The 27,008-nt window shown below is 50.9% G+C and overlaps 1 protein-coding gene and 1 long non-coding RNA gene across 2 annotated transcripts in view; one reads left to right on the forward strand and one right to left on the reverse strand.

The window, feature by feature from the left end:
* Positions 1–20,664, reverse strand: part of LOC147412311 (serine/threonine-protein kinase PAK 3-like) — a 31,073-nt gene extending 10,409 nt beyond the window's left edge. The window contains exons 1-9 of the mRNA XM_086481480.1: positions 20,421–20,664; positions 20,222–20,296; positions 11,060–11,114; positions 10,512–10,586; positions 9,589–9,622; positions 9,059–9,123; positions 8,257–8,378; positions 6,686–6,758; positions 5,559–5,607 (exon numbers count right to left, since the gene is read on the reverse strand). Of these exons, the coding sequence (XP_086337606.1) occupies positions 5,559–5,607; positions 6,686–6,758; positions 8,257–8,378; positions 9,059–9,123; positions 9,589–9,622; positions 10,512–10,586; positions 11,060–11,114; positions 20,222–20,296; positions 20,421–20,664 (792 nt within the window). The remainder of the gene's footprint in view (positions 1–5,558; positions 5,608–6,685; positions 6,759–8,256; positions 8,379–9,058; positions 9,124–9,588; positions 9,623–10,511; positions 10,587–11,059; positions 11,115–20,221; positions 20,297–20,420) is intronic.
* LOC147412312 (uncharacterized) lies at positions 1,528–2,916 on the forward strand. Its single transcript, XR_015184216.1, has 2 exons — positions 1,528–1,789; positions 2,266–2,916. It is a non-coding gene; the product is annotated as an uncharacterized LOC147412312 (long non-coding RNA).
* Positions 20,665–27,008: the final 6,344 nt, after the last annotated feature.

Below are 27,008 nucleotides of genomic sequence, written 5' to 3' on the forward strand. Positions count from 1 at the left end.
GTTCGGGGGCTAGAGGGGCCTCCGCGGGGACCGCACCCTCGGAGGAGGAGGTGCGCCATAATGGCGCCGACCCGATCGCAGTAAGCAGGGACTCGGCGGAGAACGCAGAAAAACTACAAGAGGGCGTGGGCAAAGAAAAGGGACAAGTACGTGAACCAGTAGAATCCCACCTTTATCCCGAAGTCACAAAGACCTGCCTACAGGAAGATTCTCTTTCTCCAGGGATCATGTCAAAACAAAAGCAGAATGAGGAACTGTTTGATGAAGTCCTACAGCAACTCATAAACAAACTATCGGAACTCAATACCGCAGCGGACAGCAACAAGAAGAATCCAGAAAACGCTGCGACTCATAATCCTTTTGCTGTACCGTCATCACTACCAGTGCCTTTGTCGCAAATGCCTGTGCCAACTACTTCATTTTCAAATACACTATTAAATGAACAAGAAGCAGGACGAAGATGGAAAGGAGTTATTTGTGATGCCCTAATTGAAGGAAATTTTCTTTCTTCTGCCTTTCCTATCGTTACAGATCAGGCAGGAGGTAGAAAACGGGAACCATTTGATTGGAAAATCCTTGAAAAAGCACGTTTAGCAGTATCACAATATGGGCTTCAATCTAATTATACTCAGCAATTATTACAATTTATTTTTACAGCAGGTGTTTTGTTGCCACTTGATTCACAACAGGTTGCTAACATTCTTTTGTCCCCTTCTCAGCAGCTTATGTTCTCCAGGGCCTGGCAACAACTCTGTGACCAGGAGGCTGCATGACCAAGGCAGCAAGGGGATCCATTGTATGGGGTACAAGCACAAATGCTAACAAGCCAAGGTCCTTTTGCGAGCGCAGCTTTACAACAAGGTTTTATAGGAGAGGTATTACAATTGTCACAGCGGTTAGCTTACCAAGCAATAATTTCAATCGGGGAACCAGGAAAGGTATATTTCTTTGCCAATATTAAGCAGGGTCTACAAGAAAGTTTTCCTTCTTTTATTGATCGTTTATATCAGGTTATTAGAAGTTATCCAGATTTGGATGAGGGAATAAAGGAAAAGGTTTTTAAAATGTTTGCCTTTGAGAATGCTAATGATACAACAAAAAGAGCTTTAAGTACCCTACCCAGAGATGCACAAGTAGCTGATATGCTTGAAGTTATAGAACGCACCAATGGTATCGCGTTCTTACTTGCTGCTGCTGTATACACTGCTGTTCAACCCCTCATAGATAGAAAGGAGAGAGGCAAGCAGAAGAGATGTTTCAATTACGGGACAATGGGTCACTTTATGAGCCAATGTAAACTCATTTCAGTCCCTCTGTAAATCAAACCTCCGCAGTTACACGGCGTACCAAATTCTAATTGCACTGTAGGTTTGTGTTTGCCAGGCAGGTTTAAAAAGTACTTAATTTTTCAGTCGTTACAATAAGGTCAAAGCAGGTCCTTGTTTTAAAACTATTTTTTCTTTTTTTTTTTTTTTTGGTTTGTTTGTTTGTTGTTAAAAAAAAAAAAACAAAAACAACTGAAAAAGGGGGTGCTACATAAAAGATATAAAAACTTTTGTCAGATTTCTTGAAGTGCATTGGGGAATGGAGAATACCTGCTTGATAACACTTAGTTGTTATTGAGTTTTCTCAGATTCAATTGACAACCCAGATGCGACAGTCTCTGTCCGGCTGCAGGAGCCAATGAGGACCGGGACTCCCTAGGCGCGCCCCGGGACCCTTTCTCGGAGGGGCTCCCTGACTCATCTGGCTCGCTGCAGGGGCAGACACGGTCCATCTACGGAAAAAGGTATTCTTTCTGGTCTGTTTTTTGTAGTTTGCTAAACGTTCACACTGTGCACTGATCGGCATCGATGTCAATGTGTATTTTCACCACTCGCACTGATATTTAACTATGTGAATGGGGTTAGTTTGCTTGGTGCTGTGGTTGATATTGTAGTAATCATGTTTACAGGTCTTCTTGTATCTTTTGTGTGAATGATGTAAAGGAACTCCTTGTGTGATAGTGTAAAATTGGTTACCAATATTTGAATGCGTGAGTGAGTGAGACGCAGTGTTAACAGCACTTTGCCTCTTTTCACACACAAAAGAAAAAAAAAAAAAAAAAGGAGGCAAGCAAATAGAGAAATTAGCTTGCTGGTCAGAAAAGCAGTCGAATGTAATTACGCAAATCCTAGAACAGATTAGAACAGATGCTATTGGATTAAAACAGCTTAAGACATGCGGTCTTGCAGAACTGTGTGGCTAATGATTTCTTGCTTCTAGCACAAGATCATGGGTGTGAAGATGTCCAAGGGATGTGTTGCTTCAACCTGAGCGATCATGGAGAATTGATTCATCAGCAGTTGCAGTGGTTGAAGGAGCACAGCCAAAAGATTCAGAAGGATACAAATTTGTTCGATTTATGGCTGCAAACATCTTTGGAAATCTCTCCCCTTGGTTACTAGGCTTAATCAAAGAAAGCATACGATGGCTTATTATAATTATATTGCTATTGCTAGGGTTAGGCTTTGTATGGAATTTGCTGCAGAAAGGCATATTGAGTCTCGTTCACAGAGTTTTATTTGTGCAAAATGAAAAAGGGGGAATTGTGGGAGCGTAGCTCACTGAAAACAGGCATGGAATGCTAGAGGGCCTGCACAGGGAAAACTCTGTTGAACAGTTTGTCTAAACTAATATAGCAGGCCTCAAGGACGCTTCGGCCTTGAGGGTCAGAATAGAAGAATTAGAAGCTAACATCCGTATGAGGCGGAACGCATTAGTATTAATAGTAAAGTGATAGGTAGAAGCAGATGACTGATGTATGTATAGCACAATTGGAGTTTATGAAAAACTGCAAGTCATGATGACTTTGGAAAATTATGCTGTATAAGAAAGTGCATCTGCACAATAAAACGAGTTTCCTGATATAACTCATATTGAGTCTTTTGTGGATTCTCCAACTCCCATCTCCGCAGAGCTCTGCCAAGCTCTCTTGTTATTAGACGTTAGAGGTGAGTACCTCACACTACAACACCCCATTTCTCTGCTAGCTTGTCTGCTGCTTACAGGACACACGACCATATGTATTTTGGCTCGTAAATCTGTAAAAACGGTCTTCAAACTATCAGCCACAAATCTCTAACAGCACTCACCGGACCTACGTTCTTGTCAAATGGCCTCAGTTGATCACCATTATTATTATGCATGCACGTTTTGGCAGCAGGAAGTGATTTTGTGCTGTGAAAACATAAAACCAGCTGGTAATGCTGTAGCAATCTTGTAATTTTTGATCATTATTTCAGCAACCGCTGTTATTCTTGACGGCATAACTGAAAGAAAACACACATGAACATTACATAGCAAATGCCATACTAAAAAGATCACTAAGGTTACACACAAAAATATGACCCCAGCACTTCCTAATGCCTGGAATGTTGATTTCGCAACTCTAAATGCCATTCTTCAGCACAGTTTAGATTTGCAATTATTTTCTGGGTTGAAAAACAAGAATCCATTCATCGGTATTTGATGGATATACCCAGGGTCATAAGCAGAGCTTAGGGCTTTTAGATCCCTTGCAGACCTCCGTCTCAGAGCAGCTGTAAAGTGCAGCACTGCAAGTGGATGAGACACTACCCGTGAGATTCAGATGTATCTGCTGACAGCCAGGAATGAGAAATCAGAAAGCTGAAGCTGTAGCCAAAAAGAGCAACGGGACTCTCTAAGACACCACCGTGTCTGATCATTACTAGTGTGACCACATTTGCGCTGAACCGCTGCAGCCAGCCTGCCTCTGCCTCTGCCTCAGCCTGGCTCCTCCACCCAGTCCCACCTTCCCCCAGGCAGCCACGGTCCCTGCTCGAGCTTTTCGTCCTGGCCGCAATGTGAGCCCCTCTTCTGCCAGCCCCGTCCCTCTGGGCTCAGCCCTGCTTCCCTCCCTGCCTTCCAGCTCAGCTCCAGCCAAGGGCTCCTACAAACCCACCTCAGAAGAGCCCCCCTACCCGACACGCGCCCGCTGGGGAGACGAGGCCCTGGGGCTATTTCAAGTCAGCCTCTTGCTCCCCCATACGCAGTCTGGCCAGCCTCCCCCTCTGCCCAGTCCTGCTCTTGACACGGCCCAAAAGAGAGCACCCCTCCGCTCTCGGGCCTGCTTTTCCAGCCAGATTTTCAGGCAGCGTTTGCGCAGATTCCAAAACTCTGGCTTGGAAAAGGAAACGAACGTTCAGGTGCCACTTTAAATGGGCCACTGCAGGGACTGTCAGCGTTAACTCTGCTTTCCTTCAAGAGCTGCTTCTCATCCCTCGGCCCCCACTTCCCTGCAACCACTCCACAGGCTGTAACGGGCTGTCACCGACACCGGACCTAAACACGGCTCTATTGTTTTGGGGAGAGCTTTGCTCTTCTCATCTGTCAGGCGTGTGTCAACCAGCTTCAGGATGACTAAAACACAAAAGTGTGTCCTAAACACGACCGCTCCTTCATTAGGTCCTGCATCACACTTTGGAGGTGAAACACCAGAGGGAAAAAACGCTAAACAGTATTGCTGCCTGAACCTGGGATTAAGGTAAATTGGGACTGAATGACGGCAGCCTTCAGCAGCGAGTGGACACATCAATATATTCAGTAACTAAGACAGAGCTAGTGTGGCCTTCTCTGAAAGATACCACTGCCCTCCTTGCGTTCTTGCTGGTTGTTAATAAGGACAAAGTCTGCCCAAAATTAAACTACATAATGAGGCTATTTATTTCTCACAGCAACAGGGGAATCTGTGAGCACCCCTGGCGTTCTCCCGAGGCCTCTCATTGTGACAGATCTTCAGATTTTACCATTTGTATTACTAACCAATCTAGGGACAGGTCCACAGGCAGATTTACATGCTGTGATTGTACAGAGTTAAATTCTATATCGAGACCAACACTCGCTCTAAGAGCACAACTTCACGCACACCGGGGAACAGAGACCTAACAATTTCTAAACCAACACCTTCACACTGGCAGTAAAAACTATAGTTTTTAGCAGGCCCAAAGGCTTGCTGGGATTTCTTTACAGATTTCTCTCCATTCAAATGCCCAGTCAGGGATGACGTAACATGGTGCCAGCCTGGGACCAACAGTACTGTGGAGAGCACCAACCTGTCCTCAAGACACAGTAATAATAAATAAAAAAACAGTTCTCTTATGATGGGCCTTGGAAGCGAGGGGTGAAGCATCAGCCCAAGCACAGAGAGCACCAGGGCTCTTCCTGATGCCAGAGCGACCAGGACCTCCCCCCAGGAATTCGCAGGCACCTTTTCAGGCATTAATCACCCCCTCGGTGCAATGGTTGCTGGAAAGCGGATAGCAACAGGAAGCGTTCAGTTCCTGAGGCACAGAACCACAGTGCCCTTGAAGAGCTTTCCCTGAAAAGCTGAAAACAGCAGACGAGGTATGTTGCAGGTTGACGCCAGCCTGCGCTTCAGAGGAACAGCCTTGGCAGTAAAGATCTCCTGGCGATTCGAAAGCCCATCCGCTCTTCACACCGGGGGGGGGGGAAAGCGCTGAACCCCTGCCAAATCTGCTGGGGCTGTTGACACCCACCTCTTGTCCCGTGGTGATGTCAAGTGCTGTATAGACAGTTCCAGATGCCCTAGAAACAAAAGAGCAGCGGAGACATGAGAAGTGGTTTAGACCCTGGAAGTGAAAGCCCTGACAGGAGCTCTCTGCTGCCTGTAGTGTTTCTAAAACACCTTGGTTCCTCCACTCCTGCAGCCAGCAGCACACAGCGCAGCAGCCCACCAGCCCCCTGCCATGCAGGGTATCCAAGTGAAAACTTAGGTCGAACAGGAAGAAAAAAGGGCTGGTACAAATCTCCAGAGTTCATACTACATTCTTTTAGTCTAAAACTGAAGGGCGAGGTGCCTACAGAGACTGGAAAGTAATAGATTTCATTCTTTTCCCATTTTCTCCAGTTTTGCTCTGTTGGGTTTTATTTTTTCCCTTTTTTTTTTTTTTCTTTTTTTTCCCTGCGGTATGTTTGTGTGTTTTTTTCCCAAAGAATGTAACACACGCACAGTCTAGCTGTGCCTTCTCAGACCTATTATTTGGATCTGTCTGCAAAACTCAGGCAACACCATGCAGTCATTCTGACAACCCTGAACACATGTGCCAGCCATCTGAGGAAAGGACGGGGCATCGACACTGTTTATTTCTGAATTGTTGGGTTTCACTACCTCTGCCAGAAAAGAGAGCTGATTACTTAATCTCCGGTTGCAGTTTCTAAACCATGCCGTTATAATCCTGATCACTGAATATTTTTTGAAAGCAAAATATTGGAAAAAATGTTCTTGAGAACTGTTATTTATCTGACAGCTATCAGGTTCTAAGTTGCTCTCTCAGGCAATAAAGATTTTTCTCCTTTCTTTAGCGTGGCCGTATTATTTTGAGACACACAATAATGATTTCCCCTAAGAAAACAAGCAAACGGGTGCCACAAACTTGAGGGACAGTAGATCTTCCAGGTCCTGCCCCTTGCTGCAGACAAGACATTGCCAGCATCAAGAGCTCTTTGACAACACCTTCTGACCACAGTCACCAATTCTGATCAGTACTGAGAGACAGGAGAATCTAAACCCAGGGTCTGAACACGTTTGGAGCTTGCCCGACTTCACGCTTGATATCACACCAGCAAAATACCTGGCCCGTGATTTTGTGTAAGTAGCTGTGACTGGACTTTCCCTTGCCCGACTTGTTCAAATCGAGTGTATTTCTGCTTAGGATCTCCCACGCTCACAGTGCTCCCTGAAAGAAACAACACTAAAAATGGAGACACCCCCTTCCAGCAGATCAGAAATGCCACCCCACTATCTGGGGCTGTGAGCCGTTTGTAGGCAGCTGGGTGACAACAACAATACAGGCAGCTCCGCAGCACAGAGAGTCTCCACGAAGACTGATTTTTACAGTCCTCTGGAGAGTCACCTTGACAGGAAACCAAGAACATGGAGAAACATTCACGGGAGCCACAGATCAGAAAAGGACAAGTACCAGTGCAAGTGCTTGTTGTCTAGAAACACTAAGGACAGCTGGAACAACAGAGCCTTCATCTTCTTAGGGACGAATAGTCTGTGCGATTCAGCAGAAGGTTTAAGACTTCTGGAGGTTAACTGCCCCTTGAGTTCTGGAATCCATTCTGATGAACAGCTGTTCATCATGTGTCTCCACCCTTCTGACCCCAGGAGTCAGAAGCCAGGGCGTGGGACAGGCCGGCTCCATCAGCCACTGTGCAGCTCAGCTGCCACTGAAGGCCAACAGGGAAGCGTGCGCTGCCTGATGGCGTTTGGCCCACTCAGAAGTGCAGGCAGTCTGAAGCTCAGAGGGGCCCCACAGAGCCAGCAGTGGCTTGCCACAACCAGCTTTTGAACACACAAGTGCTCAAACCCTAACTGAAACCCCTACACTCCCACAGGATTCCTGGTCCCCGAGCACGGTAGTCCCAGCACACACCATCGCCTTGGGGAGACCGCACTGTAGCATATCCAGCCTCGCATCCCCCCTGGCTCGTGAGCCAACGAAATACAACAAAGTTCCTGCAGGTTCAGGTAGAAACACCCTGCCGTGGTGTTTTCTTCACGTTCTCTTTACTAGCACCAGTGGTGGACTATTGATATAAAACTGTGATGCTGCAAAGCACTGCACTAGATGAGAGCAGCCGTACCAATCACCTCCTGTTTTACAAGCAGGACTCTCTCAAATGTGTCACACAGTCTGTGAAGCACACACAGGCCACCTGATACCCTGACCCACAAACCAACCCTGAGATGAAACCACCTCAAGGGCCTCGCCCAGCCAAGCTAAACTTCTTCCACTTGTTATTTCCCCCAACAAAATCAAGCTATAAATCTTAGCTCCACATGACCTGGGGAAGAGACTCACGAGTGGGGCGGCTGAGCAGCGCAGGTGAGCTGGAGCTCTGAGGGAGTCACCACAGTCCCAGACTTCTGAGCTCTCCTTGGAGGGACAGCAAGGCACATCGAAGGTGGAATCCCCCCTGAAATCCAGCTGGATCTCGTGCTGCTGACCACAACTCCTCGAGCACAGCATTTCAGCCACTTTTCAGTCCACCTCACCGCCCACTCACCTAGACTGCACTTCATCAGTGTGTCTGTGAGGATGCCATGGCAGGCTGTGTTGAACACCTTCCTAAAGGAGAAATAACACTCCCTGCTCTCCCCTCACCACCAAGCCTGGCATCTCCTGGGAGAAGGCTGTCAGTGTGGTTCAGCATGAAATCTCTGCTGACTACTCCTGATCACGTTCTTAGCCTTCATTCCTGTGGAAATGGTTTCCAGGAGGAGTTGCTCCACCACCTTCCCAGGGACCAAGGGGAGGCTGGCTGGCCCATAGCTCCCCAGATCCTCCTTCCTAAAGACAGAAGTGACATCTGCCTTTGTACAGTCATCAGGAACATCCCCAGGCACCAGAACTTTTCCAAGATAACCCAGAGTGGCCTTGCAGTGACATCACCAGCACCCTCAGCACGTGTGGGGGCAGCCCATCAGCTCCCACAGCGTTACAAAAACAGAAGATCCCTTCCCTTAATGCTGTGAACACACTAACACAAAACACACGCCTTCACGCCAGTGCATTTCAAAGCATGCAGCTGAAACAGAAAACACGGGCAGAAAGCAAACGCGGCGACCCACCACCAACAGAAAGCAAACCGAGATGGAGCCACCCGTTGGTGCTGCTTAGACTTTACTTTCATCCCCTCCCCCTGGGAAGAGGGAGCGAAGCCTGGCTTTCTTGTCCTTCCCTCGGGGGCCGTGGGGAGAGGTTTGGAACTGGGGTTTCGGGCTGAAGAGTCGCTGTTGTTGCTGTTCAGTCTCAATGCTGGGGCTGGAGGTATCTCTTCAACATCGGGACTATCAGACCCCTCAGCAGCCCTCACAGCCTCCTGCAGAAGCAGAACAGAAAGCAAGCCTGTCAGGGAAGGATGCCAAGGCTGGTGTCCTGGGGAGGGAGGAAGAAAAATGCATCTCAGCTGTTCACTGCACAGTTCTCTCCCCTGCCTGCCTTTTCCTTCACAACTGCTCCCCACTTGCCCCGGGGGAGTTCCCAGCTCATCGCCATCGCCATCGCACTGCAGCCCTCCTTGCTGCCCCTCACCCTGAGGAAGAGCAAGCCCCAGGTCTGGGGACTCGTCCTGTCCCTGGCTGCACCACAGCAGTGTCTCAGGACCCCTGTTCCATTTGACGCTGCCAGTCAGAGCCACTCTCCAGCCCTCGGCCCCAGGCACGGTGCTACAGTTCCCTTACAATGCTCATGATTTCAGTGCAGCCTCGTTTCTGTCCTCACTGCCGTGTTCCCACGCCCTTTCCCTCCTCCCCCATCAGGACGAGCTCTGTGAACCCCTGGGACTCTTCCCCCTTTAGGCTCAGCCTGACGCTTACCCGCCTCCCCCAGCACCCCAGACCAGTCCCCTCAGCGGGGAACCCTGCGCTGACCGTGCTGAGCACAGAGCACAGCAGGGCTGTCGGGGCCAGAAGAGCTCCGCTCCACCCACGGGTTTGCTGTTGGCCTCAACTCGATCCTCGCTGTTTCCAACTCAATCCTCGCTGTTTCCAACTCTCACTTGGGAAACTACCAAGATAAGGACACTGAGGAACCTGCAAACAGGGCGATGAGACAAGATAAGCCCATATACGGAAGAAAGACTCAGATTTCATGGAAAAGACACTAAAGGACATCTCTTCAATCGCCACCAGAGACCTCATGGAAGCCCCTCAGAGACCCAGCCCACATGTCTAATAACTATGCAACTATGATTATGATCATTAGTTCCAGGAAACAGGATGAACATGTCTCAACTTCCCTGGAAATCTAATGCCTGTGTATGGAATAAGGGGATAAAAGCTTTGGTTGATGCCACATACGGGACACACGTTGGGTGGAGCGATCCCCCGTGCCACTGGCGCCGCAATCAAAGAATGCCTGCCTTGTGATGCTGCCCTGGGGTTGAGAGGTTTATGCCCGATTTCGGTGACAACTACAGCTAAGATCAAAGCAAGGCTCCTAGGGACAAGCTGGCTTTTTGATGCAGCTGACTTATTCTCAAACCACGGGCAGGGGAGAAGTGTACCACCAAGATTCTTATCGATGTACAGTCATCAGGGAAAGGAAACAAAAGCTGAACTTCACCATTTTCATGCTGCAGAAAATAGCACTTTAGAAGGTGCTCAGGAACAAATTCTGTTTTAATTTTGCCTTGTAAGACATTCACTACGAGTACGAGTCTTGAACATGAACAGTCTCATTGTAGAACTTGCACAATCTATCAAGGAGAAAGCTTACTCACTCTTAGATTTCTTTATTTCCTCCTGATGTTTTAGTTTTTCCAACAGTGACTGAAAAAAACCCTCATCTTTCCGCACGTCTAGGAAACAACACAAACAGCATCTGTCAGCACTTGCAAAGAGATTCCATTTCTTCTGTGGTTGTTGGAAGTCGCTTTCAAACATTATAACTATGACCAGACAACAAAAGTTCGACCTTTACTGTGTGCTCCAAGCCTCTAAGAACTCAATGTAAATATTTGCCACCAACATTTGCTGCTGCGGAAGGGGGAAGATTCTGTGGGCAGAAGAGAGTTTACGTTAGAATAGAAGAAACACACCGACCTATCTGCAAGTTACTGGAAAGACCACAACAGCCTCCATAAAGTGTCTTCTCAGGCCCGTACCCAGTGGTTACTCTAACAGACTGATGCTGGTTTTCTGCAGTGAGTACTTGCAACTCAAAAAAACCCAAAAGCACACCCCCCACCCCCACCCCAATGTAGCATTCCTTTCAGTACTTTACCCAAAATAAGACCTATGGTTGGTCTTCCCTGCAGCAGGCACACATGAAGCAGCTACACAAAAGGCAAGTCTCCTGTCACAATGTCGAACCAGACTGGGTGCTGCAGGCTGTTTGGGGCAAATCAGTGCCCATTTACCATCTACCTTCCCCACAACACTTTGCTCCAGCTTTGTGAACTGCTACAAGTCAACTGATGCAGCCACTTCACAGATTCAATCAGTGCCCCAAAGACTTCAAATCTTCACCTGAAGTAGCTTTGAGACCTGATTTCAATGGCAGTTACAACGGCTCCACTCAATACTTCAGAAGAAAGTCAAAAGTTGAGCTTTAGCATAAAGCCTGGTAGTACGGCCTTTAAAAGAAATCAAAAGGCTTCAGCTGTTTTGATAAAAACGTATAAAAAATCCTTCCCTTGCTCTCACCAAGGTCTGACATCCATTCTTTGACCAAGTTACTCAGTTTTCCAGGAACAGTCAGCCTGTAAAGAAAACTCATCCGTTTGCCTTAAAAAAAATGAAGAGGTGAACAAGTTTTACAGCCTTGTTATGCCTGTGATTCAGTTCTTCCTCGTCTTCAAATACCCCACATGGATTCTTCGCTCCAACCAGCTTCTGAGTATCACAGCAATCTATATCCTTAGCAGGAGCCAAGCTAATTGCACAAGTAACTCCATGGTGCCTCTGGGGCTGCTTCTGCAGCCTACAAGTACTGTGGGAGAAAACAAAATGCTGAAGACTCCACAAAAGCAAAAAAAAAGAAACTTATTGGAAAACAGCCTTCAGCTTACAGGTTTCCAAATCATCTTCTACTCTTTCACCCATCAGTAACAGAAATGAGAAAAAAAAATCCTGCTGCTGATTTTTAGAAAACTTGACCCAATTTAGAACCCACAACTACCTCTTCTAAAAACCATTTGTGGATAGAAGAAAAGATCCAAGTTGCTATGATCTTAACACAACTGATTTGCATTGCTCTAGACAGCTAGAACAAATCACCAGGAAAGGAAAAGGTTCAAACCCCACTAAGGGTCACACAACAGAGGTTTTGGACCCATTTCCAGTCCCATACCAGTTTTGACTTAAGGATATTCCCATCAGCTTCCTGCGGACATTAAACAAGACAGGTTAACATCGGCTGCATTTCGTTCAATGTATTTGCTGTGCTGCTGCTGATTCTGGAAGGGCCTTCTAGTGGAAGGACAGCTAACGAAGCGGGCTGTTAAACACAGCTGATGCAGTAAATTCAGTATTACCTTGGGTTTGTTTATGGAAGAGTGGGAGAACATGAACCAATCTGCAGTGCATGCTGCCGGGAGAGCCCCCTGCTCGTAACACGGTGCTCAGTTTTTATAGTCCAGAGGCTCAGCTGTACACACGGCTGTTTTATCTAAACCAGTCAGCATATAAAGCAGCCCAAGCCAAGCTCTGGTTGTAAAGGGTGTTCAGATCTGGCTCAGCCAGCTCACTGCCCCGTTAGGCAGAGCATGACACCAGGCACCTGGTTTGGAGGCCCCCAGGTTACTGCCCTGGAACTCCAGCTACAGCAAGGCATCATTTTCACCTCCCACCCTCCATTTGTCCTGCGTGTTGAGGCTCATTTGCAGTCAGAAGCAGCACAGGACTGACAGGGCAGGGCAACATTCAATTAAAGGCAGCATTAGCTTTTTTTTTTTTTTTTTTTTACACATAAACCCCTTGCTTTAGAAAGGGAAAAATGGAGATGGAGAAAACCTACGACTTTTCAGTACCAGCTGAAACCAGCAGAGAGAGAGGAGTGGGACCGGAGGCAAGACCTGTACTTAACAGATGAAGGATCCCTACAGAAACACTAGCAGCAACAGGGGGAGACCCATCAGAAGGTCTATTCAACTCCTCCTGCTTGTCAGAGTCCATACCCAGACCCTAAGGCTAAAGGCATTAATGAGGCCATTACTCAAAGCGGGTATTTTCCCCCTTCACATGTGGACAAGTGCAGAGATCAGCTGGGTCAGTCAAGAGATGCTTTTGAGGTACCTGACCCACATCAGCTGCAGTGGGATTAGGAAATGCTCAAAGGACAGCTTCGACACTGGGGTTGAAAAAGGACACCTGATTACAGCTCCTCATTTCTAGTCGTTGCCCTGACTCTCCCATGGAGGGAAGATGGATGTCTCTCTCTCTCGGAGCAGCTTTATCCAACTACAGACATAGCTCTTAGTCATCTGGTGGGTTTTCTTCCCCCCTCCTCTCTATGAGCTCATTTGTCACACTTTCTTCTATGTGCTTTCCAAAAAGCTGGGGGGGGGGGGGGGGGGGGTATTAGCACTGTAAGTCCTGTTGTCCCCCAAATCAGGGTTCTTTTACCCAGTCTGCAAAGAGCTGAAAAACACAGTCAGGATATTTGTTTAATTCCAGTCCTTCACAGAAAAGTATGCTAGGTGGTACCTCCACAAAGCTAGCACCCCTTTGGGGAAAGAAGCTGGGTCTTAAGATACAAAACAACACCAAAGGAACTGCAGTGAAGTAAATGATGTCCCTCCTAACTTGACCTAGGAAATCAGACATTTACCGTTTTCTTATCTTCAAACTCCTGTTGTCTTTGTTTGAGATCAGTTTGGTGCCACCAAGGTCTGACACCCCTATGAAGACAGGCTGAGAGAGTTGGGGTTGTTGAGCCTGGAGAAGGGAAGGCTCCAGGAGGACCTGGTAGCAACCTTGCAATACCTGAAGGGGGCCTCTAAGAAGGCAGGGAAGAACAATTCGCAAGGGTTTGTAGCGATAGGACGGGAGGTAGTGGTTTTGAGCTAGGAAAGTGTAGATTTCGGTTGGACATTAGGAAAAAGTTCTTTAATATGAGGGTGCTGGGTCACTGGAAGAGGTTGCCAGAGAGGTACTGGAAGCCCCATCCCTGGAGCCATTCAAGGTCAGGCCCCATGGGGCTCTGAGCAACCTGACCTCGTTAGAGATGTCCCTGCTTGTTGTAGGAGGCTTGGACTAGATGGCCTTTAGAGGTCCCTTCCAACCCAATACATTCTACAATTCGATGAAGGAGAGAGAGGAGGACAGGGGCAGGGAGTGGGACATGCAAGCAGAGAGAGAAAAAGCAGCTCAGGCAAGAAGCCAGAGAGACTGTGAACAACAAGGAGGGATGCAGATCGGGACAAAGAGGCAGTGAACAAAAAACCAGCCATGTGCTGCAGGACAGAGACAGAGGAAGGAAAAAAGAGGGGCAGGGAGCAGGACAGAGGGAGAGCAAGAAAAACCAAAGGGGCAGGTAGAATAGGAGAACAAGAGAGGGGCTTGGAAACCAGAGAGGGACGAAGAGGGAGCAGGGTACGAGAACAGACAGAAGAAGAAAGGTACAGGGAAGCAAAAGAGTGACGCCAGTGATGGAAGGTGGGAGGGCACAGGCACAGGGAGGCACCCGGAGCAGAAGAGGGGTGACACGGCCCCAAGTGTGGACGGAGGGTCGCAATCATGACAAATTTATCTACACAACTGCAGATAAGCCGGCACGTCTTTATTGCAGCGCTGGGAAGCATGGGGACAGCTCCACCTGACGTGCTTCAAAGTTACATCAAAAATTCAACATCTTACACCCTTTTTCTGCAAAGTCATGATCTTTAACAGATTTTAACATAAGCATGCATGTTATGCCCGCTATTAATTTTGACATTTACAATGATTGGTCCGCCCTATTATATAACTTCCTTAATAGTCCTTTCCTAATCTAGTCATTCGTTATTTTACTGATCAAAATCTCTGATATACAAATTAGGATGGGGAGGATGGGAGAGTCTTCACAGCAACATTCCTTTGTTTCGATGGTTTCATCACATAAGAGAAGAGAACTAGCTGAGAACGTACAATTTCACCCCTTGTACCTGCCTCCTTCCCTCCTCGTTCTGTGTTCTGTACAGTTTCCCAATCCACAGCAGCTTCAGCTTTGGCCATCTTCCTAAGGCCTGCATCTGCTGTCTCTTAGCATAACTGAGGTTTTGTATATTTCTTACCATAATGTAAATTAATTGAATCAGGAAAGAATTAACTATAAGACGTTAGTTGTTCATTCAAAACAATTAATTACCAATGAAATCAAAATTCAGATCTGATTATAACACAAGGGCCCAGGACTCACTGCAGCTCCCGCTCTTGGTGCTGCTGGGAGGATCTTACTGTTCAGACACTTCTGTCTCTGCCTCTCTCAGCTCTTACAATATGAGGCTTCCTACATACACAGCCTCACGTGCGCGCACACACACACACACTACATGGCTGTACCGTGCTTTGGTTACGCACACAGACCCCGCTGTGCATGTTGGCGACCAGCTCTGCTGAGGACTACTCACAGGGACCCTTCCTCACGCGGAGAGGCCGGCTGTCTCTTGCCTGCAGCTGGGGGCAGCTCGCAGCCGGATCCCCTTCGTGTCCTTCTCCAGCCGCTTTTCATTTTGCCCATCTCTTCAGCTTCAGCCTGAGCTGGATGCAGCTGACGACATCCCCAGGGCAGGAACAGACAACCGAGGCCCTGGCACGGCCTCTGGCAGAGGGAAAGAACCCTGACGGCCACAGCTGGCCCCAGGCCGGAGCCCCTCCTGCTGCAGCCGCTCCTGCAGACCCCGCTCCTTCCCCGCACGGCTGCTGAAGGCCCCTGGGTTAACAGAGCCCTGGGCCTGCCCGAGGCCCCGCTCGCCGCTGCCAGGACAGGCCGTGGGGCAGCCTGGGGCTGTGGGACTGGCCTCAGGGGAGGGGCTGGGGACGGGGCAGCTGCAGGGGGGGGAGCGGGGCTGAGGGGGCTCAGGGGGGCTCTGGGAGTCGGGGTGCCCAGTGCCTGTGCTGGGGGGGGTCTGTCTCCCTTCTCCTTCCCCTGCCCAGCCCTCAGGTCACCCCCCGAGGATGCCCCAGCCGGCCCGGCTCCGGCTTGGAGCTCCCACCCACCACCCCCGGGCAGCCAGCAGGCAGGAGACACCCCCTCCCCCGTCCAAGGGCCTCGCTCACCTCAGGGGCAGCCCCAGCCCTCACCTCATCCGGGCCACGGCTGGAGCAGAGCCTGCACCTCCCGGCACCAACATGGCCGCCCGGCAGCCCCTGCCCCAGGACTACAGCTCCCAGCATGCCCCGGGGCTCCCTCCTGCTGCCTGCCCCTGCAGGGACACTTCCCCCGGCCCCGCCCCGCCCCCGCGGGCCCCTTGGCCCCTCCCCGGGGCACAGGCCCAGAGCAGGGCGATGGTGACTTTGGCCTCGTTCTTTCTTTCCAGCTTCTTAGTTTGCCAATCTGAAGGCTCATTCCAGGCTCGAAAGCCTCGTTTCTAGGGTACAAAGGGAGAGTTTGCTTTGCAATGTGTCCCTTTCAGGCTCCAAAAGCCTCATTTTTAGGCTCCAGGCACGCATTTTAGGGTCCAAGCTGCATTGTGAGCGTCCAAACCCTAATTGGGAAGGACCATAGCTGCCTTGTAGGGCGCAAAGCCTCACTGTTGTGGTCAGAAGCCCTCCGTTTTAGGGTCCACAGCTCAGATTCTAGGGGGGAAAGCCTCATTTTTAGGCTCTAGACCCTCCTTTGTATTTGCAAACTCCCCACTTAGGACTCAAAGCCTCACTTCCTCCATGTCCAAATTCTCCTTTTCAGCACCAAAGATCCTGTTTTAGGCTGCAAAGCCCCATTTGTAGGGCCCAAAACCTCTATTTGTAGCCTCCAAGCCTGTCTTGCACACTCACAGCCTTTGCTTGGTATCCACAGCTGTGTTTTCAGTCTCCAATGCCTCAGTGTCAGGCTCCAAACCCTCAGTGTCAGGCTCCAATGCCTCCTTTCTAACTTCGGAGGTTAACGCTTTCAAGGTGCAAAGACTCATTTGCAGGCCCCTCAGCATCATTTTGAAGGCCCAAAGTCTCCTTTGGAAGCTCCAAAGCCTCCTGTCTAGAGCCCAAAGCACATGATGGTGACCACAGCCTCATTCTTACTTTCCAGTTTGAGTTTTTTAATCTGAAGCCACATTTCAGGCTCGAAAGCCTCATTTCTAGGGCCCAAGGGGAGAGTTTGGCTTTGCAGTCTGTCACTTCCAGGCTCCAAAGCCTCCCTTTTAGATTCCAGACAGGCGTTTGTGGGTCCAAGCTGCATTGTGAGTGTCCAAATCCTCCCTGGGAGTGTCCAAAGCCCTCTTTTAGGGCTCAAAGCATTAGCTTGTGACCCAAACTCTCTGTTTTAAGGTCCATCCTGTCAGGTTTAAAGGAGGGTTTGGGCCCTGAAAAGGAGAGTGTGGGCACTGAAATTGGGATTTGCACCCTAAAAAAGAGGTTTGGGGCCCTAAAATGAGCGTTTGGGCCCTAAAAAGGAGCATTTGTCCCCTGAAATGGGTATTTGGACCCTAAAAAGTAGGATTTGGACACTGAAAAGGCGATTTGGACCCTAGAAAGAAGGGTTTGGAGTGTGAATTAGGGATTTGGGCCTAAGAAAAGGACTACTTGGGCCCTAAAAAGGAGGCGTTTGGGCCCTAAAAAGGAGGCATTTGGGCCCTAAAAAGGAGGCATTTGGGCCCTGAATTAGGCAGTTGGACCCTTAAAAGGTGGGTTTGGGCCTTAAGAAGGAGTTTTTGGGCCCTGGAATAGGGATTTCGACCTTAAAAAAGCAGCATTTGCTTTCTATAAAAGAGGATATGTACCTGGCAATGGAGGGTTTGGACCCTGAAATGGGTATTTGGGCCCTAAAAAAAGGAGGCTTTGGGCCCTAAAAAATGGAGGCTTTGGGCCCTAAAAAAAGGAGGCTCTGGGCCCTAAAAAAAAAGAGGCTTTGGGACACAAAAGAGCAGATTTGGGCCCTGAGTTAGGCATTTGGACAGTTACACGTCATTCCAATCAGGGCTGTGCTGTTTTATTATAAACTTGGGATTTTGAGTAACACCTACAGGGTCACTGCGATATTTTCGGGCAGCATCTTTGCATTCCTTCAGATCGTTACCAGAGAATGGTATTTTGACTTTTCCTGTTTCTCCATCTGGTCCAACTGCATCCCGGAGAGGAGCTTGGAGCATTGTTTCTGTTATCTGCTTTCCCCAGGTTCGGGAAGACATCGGGCTATCTGGTGGGGAGGAGGGAGGATGTGGAGGGGTACGGATCCTTTCTAAGTCCTCATCTCGCCATGGTGGCTGCTGAGGGGGCCTAAAGAGTTCACTTAGATCTTGTTCTGACCCAGGGTTAGTTTGACTTTTCTCTGTACACCTTTGGCCAATGCTACAAGCCAAACAGCATCTTTTTAGTTTATTTTTATTCTTCTTTTTGTTTTCTTTCTCTAATGCGAGGACCATGGGGTCTCATGGGGGTACTAATCCACAGTCCCTTTGCCACTCAGGATTGTCCCGGAGAACAAAGAACATATCAGCGTATGTTACTTCATCCCATTTCCCTTCTCTCCTCAGAAAGAACATTAACTGCAAGAGCATGTTACACTCTAACGTGCCACCTTCCTCAGGCCGTTTTGCCCCATCTTCCAGCTTATAAAGCGGCCACCATTGATTGCAATACTTCATTCACTTTTTCTTCTTTTCTGTGCCCCCTTGTCCTGCTCTATCTTTCCAATATGTCAGAACACATCCTAAAGGGGATTTTTCATGAGGTTTACTCTTTCCTCCCCCCATCTTTTGGTTTTCAAACCTGAACCCTTCACTTATCCTTTCCTTCCTTCTCCGCACAACTCTGCTTTCCACGTACCAACTTTACTACTTATCAATATCCACGTATTACACAGCCGTATCAAGGATGGGCACGGCACTCCTTATTCAAGGCAATAATTACATGGCAATTCTTGTTTGGTTTGGGGGTTTTTAAATTAATCTGGCCAACACCACCCCAGAAGCTCAGAGCTGTGTCCCCCCTCCAGCATCGTGTCCAGCCTCAATCGTGTGGCTGTGGTGCTGCTTGGATTTTTCAAAACACAGCCACTGGAAGTTTTTTGGTTTCTTTTTTTTGCAACAAGTATCTTTTTAGGTACTACCAAATTTATACAGTCAATTTTTTTTAACAAACCAACCAACCCAAAAGCTGGCTTACCACTGCTCTGAGGTGAGCTCAGAAACGAGTTCTCCTAAAGCCTGTGTGCAGCGAAGCAGGAACATCCCTGACTCACCACGAACCCCTTTGGTGCCAGCCTGGCCGGGATTGCATTTTTAGGGTGCAGCAGCTCTGCAGGCTGACGGGAGCTGATCTGTCCCGCTGCCAGCACGGGTCTGCCGGCCGCCGGAAGGGCTGGGGGAGCACCCTGTCTTCCAACAGCTCCGGCTGGGACCCCCTGCCCCAGCCGGGGTTTGGCCGCAGCAGAGGGGAGCGGGGAGCACCTGCGGTGCATCCAGCTGCTCCTCTGATCCCGGTGATCGCTAAGGGGGGCCGGGATGGGGATGAGGAGGAACCTGTAAGAAGGATTCGGGCGTTGGCTGGGGAGCAGCTGGGGCTGCCGAGCAGCAGCCAGGGGCAAACCCTGGGATAAGCCCCAGAAGGGGGGAGATGCAGCAGCTACGCCTCGTCAGAAGCGTCTCCCCAGTTTCCCGTTGCTAAAGGCAGCAAAAGCTGGAGGCAGGAGATTCTGCCCCGGCCCCTCGGCGCTGCTCGATAGCCCCGTGAGCAGCACAGCGGCGGGATGCGCTGCTCAGCTGTGCCCCGGGCCCCGACTCCACGAGGGCAACAGGGCTTTGGGATGGATTTAGCCCAGAGGGGTGAAGCCCCTCCCCGTGCACCCACCACCTCCATGTCCATGTATTCCCCCCTCCCCATCCACGTACCCCGTGCAACCCCAGGGGAATTTTGCTCCGTGGCTCTGACGGGGGGATCTGCCCCCCAAGACAGGTTTTTCCCCCCAGGGACAGGGCTGGACAAAGCGTTGCTATTTCTGACGCCCCCCCTCCCGCGTGTGCTCAGAGCAGCCCCTGGCACAACGCTGCTCCCTGCCAGATAAAAGAGGGGGCAGGGGCCTTAGGGCAGGTGCCCACCCTGTTTTGGGGTAGGTGGCTGTTGTCCCCACTGGGATGTTCCTCTGCTGGTGAGGCTGGCTGCAAAAGGGGCCCGATCCATCTCCAGCTGGGCAGGAGGCGGGGGGGAAGGTGCTAAATTTAGCTGGGTACCAGGAACCGCGTGGGGCCCGGCTGCCGCCTCGTGTCTTGGAGGGGGGGCCCTGCCTGCCTTCCGCTCTCTCTGCCCTAACACGGTGCGAAGGGGAAGGGGGTTGGGTGAAGGGGGGGTCCTGTGGGGTCAGGTGGGACCCCAGCACCCTCCCCACCCATCATGCTGGACCCCATTGCATCAGCCCCATCCCTGCTGCTCCCCTCCTGGCACCAGAGCAGTGGCCCCCTCCCCAAACCTGCCTTACCCCAGCGCTTTTTGCACCCTGGATGGTCCGAATGTCCTTCCCAGCCTGGGCTGGAGACCCTCTCCATGCAGCCCCCGCACCTTTGGGGGAGCCATCCAGCCCCTTGGGGGCTGCTGATACCCCAATACCAGCCAGACCTGGGCTCCGAGCATCCCCTAGGGCGGAGGGGGGTGGGGGGTGTCCCAGGTGTGGGATGCAGGATCCCCTGTGACAGGTCCAGCTCCTGCGGGCAGGTTGGGAACCCCAAAAGCTCCCGTGACCTGTCTGACACCCACCCGCTTCCCTCCCCCCCGCAGATGTGCACCCCCAGCAACCCGCCGGCCACACTGCCCAACTTCCCGGGTGCTCTGGCCGTGTTCTCCAAGCTGCGGAGCTCCGAGAGCCTGCAGAGCAGCAACAGCCCCATCACCTCCATGGCCTGCTCCCCCCCGGCAGCTTCAGCCCCTTCTGGGCCTCCTCGCCCCCCCGCCACCAGCCCACCTGGTTGCCCCCCTCCTCGCCCACTGCCCACGGCCTCCACCATCACCTGCACCACCCTCAGCCCGCCTGGCCCCCCGCCGCCCCCCCGCCTGCTGCCCTCCCACAGAAAGCCGTGGCCACCATGGATGGCCAGAGATAAGACTGGGTTGGAAGGGGGGAATTGGGGGGGTGGTGTCCAGGCCAGGGCACTGGGAGCAGGGGCTCCCTGAGAAACGCACTGGAATCATTTTTTCTAGGTTTTATTGTTATTTTTAGCAGGGGGGAACACGGTGCCAGGGAGGGCACCTGCCCACGAGAGCCTCTGCAAAAGTTGCTAGCTGATCTTTTCCCCCTCCGATTTTTTTTTTTCAATATATAACTATAATATACAACTATATCTAATGTATACAAATCCAGAGAGAAGGAGCAGCAGCGTGGAGGAGGCTGCTGTGGGGCAGAGGGGGAAGGTTCCCATGACTTGCCCCCTCCCCAGCATCCCTGCAGCAGGGCAGGAGAGGGAAGGAGGGGAGGGGTGGGGTAAGAAAAAATACGGATGGAGGCAGCTGTCAGCACCCCGGATCACGGCCATGGGGGCATAGAGCTCCTGGGTGCCCCCCCCCCATGCCTGGCTTTGGATTTCTTGGACGCTTGTTGCAGCACCCAGAGCAAACGCGCCTCTCTGGCTTCCGAAATTCAGCCCAGCTTCCTGCACACACCCCCCCCTGCCCAAGGATGGCCCCCCCCTCAACCCCATCCTTCTTCAGCACCCCCAGGGCCCAGGGGGATTTACCCCCCCGCCCCATCCCTGCAACCCTGGTTCATGGCCCTTCCCCAGGGAGAGGGGAGGTTGGGGGGGGGGTTGCTATTCAAATCAATCTTGCTTAAAAAAAAAAAAAAAAGGAAAAAACAAAAAACAGGTGAAGGTTTTTTATTAATTTAAAAATAATAAAAAACAAACAAAAAACCCAAACGAAAAATCACTTTTTTAACACCAGCTGTCCCTGCCTTTTCTCTTGCTGGATGTCCCTGGCAGGGCACCGAGAATGGGAGTGAGCCCACCCCAGGAACCTGCAGCAAGTCCCCCACGCTGCCTGCACTGGCCACTGCTGCTGTCCCCAGAGAGGGGGGGGGCAGAGGGAAGGCGAGACCCCAGAGCTGGGGGGGTGCCGTGCTGGCACAGCAAGGACCCCCATGTGCTGCGGTGCAGCCAAAACCCCATACTGCATCCTTGCAAAATACTGTGGCTTGCAAACCCCCCGCAACAGCCAGCCATCGTCACCCCCCCTTGGTGCCATCACCCACTCGTGTGATGAGTCCCCATAAATATTGGCACTCAGCAAGAGCTTATCAGCTAATTCAGTGCTTCAGCTTCTGGAGCGCTGGGTTGTCTCTGCCACGTTGAAAAGACTCTCTTCAGATCAGGGGATAAATAGAAAATTAATATGAAAAATATGGGGATTTTTTTGAATGCTGACTTAGCTGTAGGACAGTTCCCGCCTGCCTTCCCAAGCCCGGCAGCAGCAATACCTGCTGCTCCCCACGACCCAGGCCCCATGGGCTGTGTGTGCAGACGCTGTCCCACACAGAAGGGGGCTCAGAACAGAGCAAACCCTGCAGGTCTGGTCTCTGTTATTTGCTGGCTTGTGTTGTGTGAACTCCTGTTCTCCTTTGGGAAGGAGAGGCACGCTCCCAAGCTGCCTTTCAGAGGCGCAGTGCACCACCTGGCCTGTGCTGGGACCGACTGCCAGTCTGTTTCTGTGGCTCGGCTCTGAAACGCCCCAGGGATGGAAATGGCCCCTGCAGGGTGCCCTGTTCTGCTCCACCGTTATCCCTGCTGTTAGAATGGCTGGACTCTATTCCTTGCCACAGTCCAATTGCCCGGCTGCTTCTGTCCTCCATGGACAGCTCTTCCTTTTTTTGGCAGTGACAATTCACACATACGAAGACTTTTAATACATTTCCCTTTTTTTTCAGTCTTTCCTCAGCAATCTCTTTCCAGATCACTCTCGTCACTCTCCCTGGAACCGTCCAGTGACGTGCATCTGTTTTTCTTTGGTGCTGCAACCAAAGCTATGCAGAATTCCCTAGCCCCTGGCAACGGTGACTGGACTAATTTGAGTCTTGCTGATGATATTTATATATCCCAGTATATTTGGCTATTTGTTTGCAACATCATCGTGAACTCTCTTTGATTTCCGATGCGTAGCTCTTCTGCAAGACAAATGCAAAAGACAAAATTTCTGTGCTGGCAGGACACCGTGTTCTTCACCTCCTGTCTTATTTGGGCTTCCCCTTCCCAGCCTGCGAGTGCGTACCCGCAGCGCCGGCCGCCTGCACGTCAGGGCAGTGCTGGAGCAACAAGTGTTCTGCAAGATCAAAGCGATGTTTCCCTTTAAATTCCTCCTGTTTTCCAGGGAGCAGCTTTTGATTTTTTACCTGTTGCTTTGTTCTTCCTCTGCTAGGTAAAAGCTAATTAAATGTTGCCTCTGGTGGCAGAGAAGTCCCGCACCTCTGCCTGCATTCCTGAGAGCCCCTGGAGACCTGCAGCAGGACATCACACAAGCTCTTGTCTCATACCTGCGTCTCCACCTGCTGTCCTTCACAGGAAAGCTCCCTCATGTTTTCTGAGGGAGCATTCCCTGGTCAACAGCCACAGCCACCTGCCAGCACCTTCCTTGGTTGCACCTGCAGGTTTAGCACTTTCAGAGCTGCGATGAAAGAGCCGGCGTAGCTACAGGCCGGGGTATCCGGGCTGGTTTCAGTCTTGGCAGCCACGGGGCATAGCTGAACAGACCGTGCTGCCCACAAAATGTTGTGGTGACAGATGACCCTCTTCAGACGTGCGGGACACTCAGGGCCTCTGCTGCCCTACAGGTTGCTCCACATGACGGCTTCGGACGCCTTCAACGCTGTGTCGAAATGGTGTGTTGTAACTTGCTGGTGGGAAGGAGGAATTGCAGCAGAGTTTACCGTCTGTATTCTTGCAGGGTGCCATGAGAGGAAAGGTGACTTGCTCTTTAAGTGTGGTCGAGGCAAGTGACTTCCTCCAAGACATAACCCAAGGCTTGAAACAGGACGGTGGTTTTTGGTGACCCGGACAAGAAGGAGCATACGGCTCCATTGGTGTTTGGTTTTTGGGGCTGAGGCATGACGATAGGTGTTGTGTTTGGTGCTAGAAGGAGACATGGGTGCGAAGGACTTGCAGAGTAATTGTCTTGCCCTAACCGCTTGCTGGGCACAGTGCGTAGCGAGGTCGAGGCTTCTCCGTCAAGTTCCAGCAAAGACTGAAATGCAGAAACTGCTTATGCTGTGGTTCAAGCTGACAAATCCAGGGATTACCAGTTAAACCAATAGCTTGTCCTTTAATGAAGGCTCTGTCAAAGACTCTGCAGTCTCGTTTGCCATCTTCTGTATGTACAAATCTGTCAGAATCAGGACAGCTATTTTCCTTCCCTGCAGGTTTCACGCTGCTCTTTGAGACACGCCGATTTCTGTTTGCCCTTTCTGCCTCCTTCCTTCCTTGTTTGTCTGGAGATACTGTTAAAACCGTGGTTAAAGAAATCAGAGCTAGTCAGTGTTTGACGATGCTTGCTCTAGGCCCCTAAATCTTTCCCGCATACAGTGCCCCGGTAGGACAAGTCAGGGCCTGTCGGCTTTTCTTTTCGTTGCTGGCTGCCCAGTGGCTGCTCTGCAGAGGGGGACTTGGCACGAGGAACACGCTGGGCTGATCCCTCCGTGCCCTGGCACTGTGGTGCTGTGTGCTGTGTTCTAGGTCAGACTGGCCTGTTTGCGAGCAGGGCAGGCCGGGTGAATACAAAGGAACACACGGGTGTTTCCTTTCCTCGTGTGCCTTTGGCAGAACAGGAGCTGCCGTGCCTCGGGCGGTCTGGCTGCCAGCTAGGGGCAGCAGCAGCAGGTAGAGCCTGCTCTGCGCTGAATGGTGCTGTGGGAGGGCGCTGTGCCAGACCCGCCTGCGGTCCCATCAGGTCGTCTTGCTGCCCTGTCTGCTACACAGTTTGTAGGTTGGGTGACCCCTTTGGAGTCGCCGTAGAGCTCCTCATCCCCAGCCTCGATGGGAGCACGCCTCGTTGGAGCGCAAAGCTCCCTCGGTGGTTAGCTGGGGACCGTGTTCTGTAGTGAGCCCAAGTGACCTACCGAGAGGTGCAGTGTTTGCCTTGGGTTGCCGTGCCGTGCTCTGCTGTTGGGGGCTGCCTGCTCTGTTGAACTTGGTTCTCTTGCCACTTACCTCGGAAAAAAGCTCTATTTAACCATCGCTGCTCAGAAACAAACAAATCAAAACCAACCCCCAACCCAAAAACCTCAAATGCACGGCAGAATTAGGCCCAAAATTGGTAAGCACAAGATGAACTTGGTTTGGTTAATGTTTTGTTGGAGATCAGTGGTTACTGTGGATGAAGCAGGAGCCCCTTGTTTAATGTCACAGTCTCAGCAGTTTCTGATAAAGGGCTTAATTCTGCCATGGTCTCCACCCTTATAGATGGCGTTTTCGGGGGAGACGATATGCTCCCGTTCGACATAAAACAAACTTGTAGATGGATCTTTGATGGGGCAGGGATGATCGTTTTTAAACGAGAATGGGAGGACAACTGTGCGAGGAAACTAGCCCAAGTAACCGGGGCGGATCACCCGCTCCATGGCTCCAGCCTGCAGCGGCTGATAGGTACAGACCCAACAATGATTACCCCCCAGGCGCAGGCCCAGGGCCTGCGGGCCCACGAAGTTAGGACAACTACTCGTGCGGCCAGAGAAGCCATTCGCACAGCCTCTAGAGTTATTGTCAAGCCATCGCCATGGTCCACGATAAAGCAAAATGAGAGTGAGAGTTTTACACAATTTGTAGATCGCCTCCAGGCAGCGGTCGATTCCTCGACCCTGCCTGCGGAAGCGAAAGGCCCGGTTGTTGCAGATTGTTTACGTCAGCAGTGTAATTCGTCAACCAAAGAAGTCTTACGATCGCTGCCAGTGGGGTCAAGTATCGCAGACATGATTAAGCATGTCGCAAAGGAAGAGCATCTAGCCCCGATTCAGGCGGCCGTTCGTACCGCAATAGCTAATGTGATGGCATGTTTTAAATGCGGCCAGGTGGGCCACGTTGTGGCGAACTGCCCTCAGCTAGGGGACCCGCCAGCAGCGCTCCCCCCGCGCCAAAATCGACCCAGAGGACCGTGTTGGGCCTGTGGAAAGAAAGGACATTTTGCAAAGGAATGCCGATCCAAAAGCCAGGGAAACGGGAGGGGGAGAGGGCACCCGGGCTGCGCACAGCCCTCTCCCACTTGGGACATGAGGCGGCCCAGCTATGCCAACCCCGGATGGGGCGAAGTGCTCCCGAACCCGCTGCCCCCTTGAGGAACGACCAACTTTACGGTTCAACCGACAGTCCAGCCGAACCTATCCCTACCTCTGAGACAACAAGGACCACCCTCTGGGGGCGAGACCCCAGGGTGGCCCTGGCAGTAAAGTGTGATAACCCGCCAGTAGTGTGGGGGACCTGTTCCCTCTATAGTATCTTAAATGGTACCACTATTAGTGTCCCCTTTTTGATTGATAGCAGAGCAGATGTTACAGTTATTCCTGAGACAAACTGGCCCCTGCATTGGGAATTGGAAGACGCTCCCATGGTGGGTGGAGTGGGGGGATTAACCCGAGCTCGGAAGAGCATCCAATTGGTAGCAATCATGCTTCACACTGAAAAAGGACCAGAAAAAACTATTGCCCTCTTCCCACATGTCATGTCAGGAGTCCCACCCCTGTTGGGAAGGGATGCTCTAACCCTGTTGAAAGCCAGGGTAACAAATTTACCGTAGGGGCCACTGCCGTACACCCACTTCCACCCATTAAACTGATCTGGAAATCGTCTGACCCAGTGTGGGTCGAGCAGTGGCCCCTGTCAAAGCCTTGAATGGATGCCCTTCTTGAGCTAGTCGACCGCGAGCTACAACGAGGTCATATTGAACCTTCCATTAGCCCATGGAACACCCCAGTTTTTGTTGTACCCAAACGAACTGGCGAGGGGTTTCACCTCCTCCATGACCTGCGTGAAGTAAATAAAAAAATTCAACCAATGGGGCCCGTCCAAACGCTGTTGCCCATGAACTCTATGATACCAGAGAGACAACCTTGTGCCGTCCCTGATGTTAAGGACTGTTTCTTTTCCATACCCCTGCACGAGGAGGACAGGGAGCGATTTGCTTTTTCTGTCATGTTCCCAAACAGCCAACGCCCCAACCTGCGCTTCCAGTGGAAAGTGTTGCCTCAAGGGATGATTAACTCGCCTACTATCTGCCAGATTACAGTCGATCGGGCGTTGGCACCGGTTCGGCGCAGCGACCCGACCGCGACTATCATCCGGTACATGGACGATATCTTAGTTGCCGCGCCGTCAGGAAG

This window comes from Leptosomus discolor, unplaced genomic scaffold (assembly GCF_034619465.1).
Source record: "Leptosomus discolor isolate bLepDis1 unplaced genomic scaffold, bLepDis1.hap2 HAP2_SCAFFOLD_31, whole genome shotgun sequence".
NCBI lineage: Eukaryota > Metazoa > Chordata > Aves > Leptosomiformes > Leptosomidae > Leptosomus > Leptosomus discolor.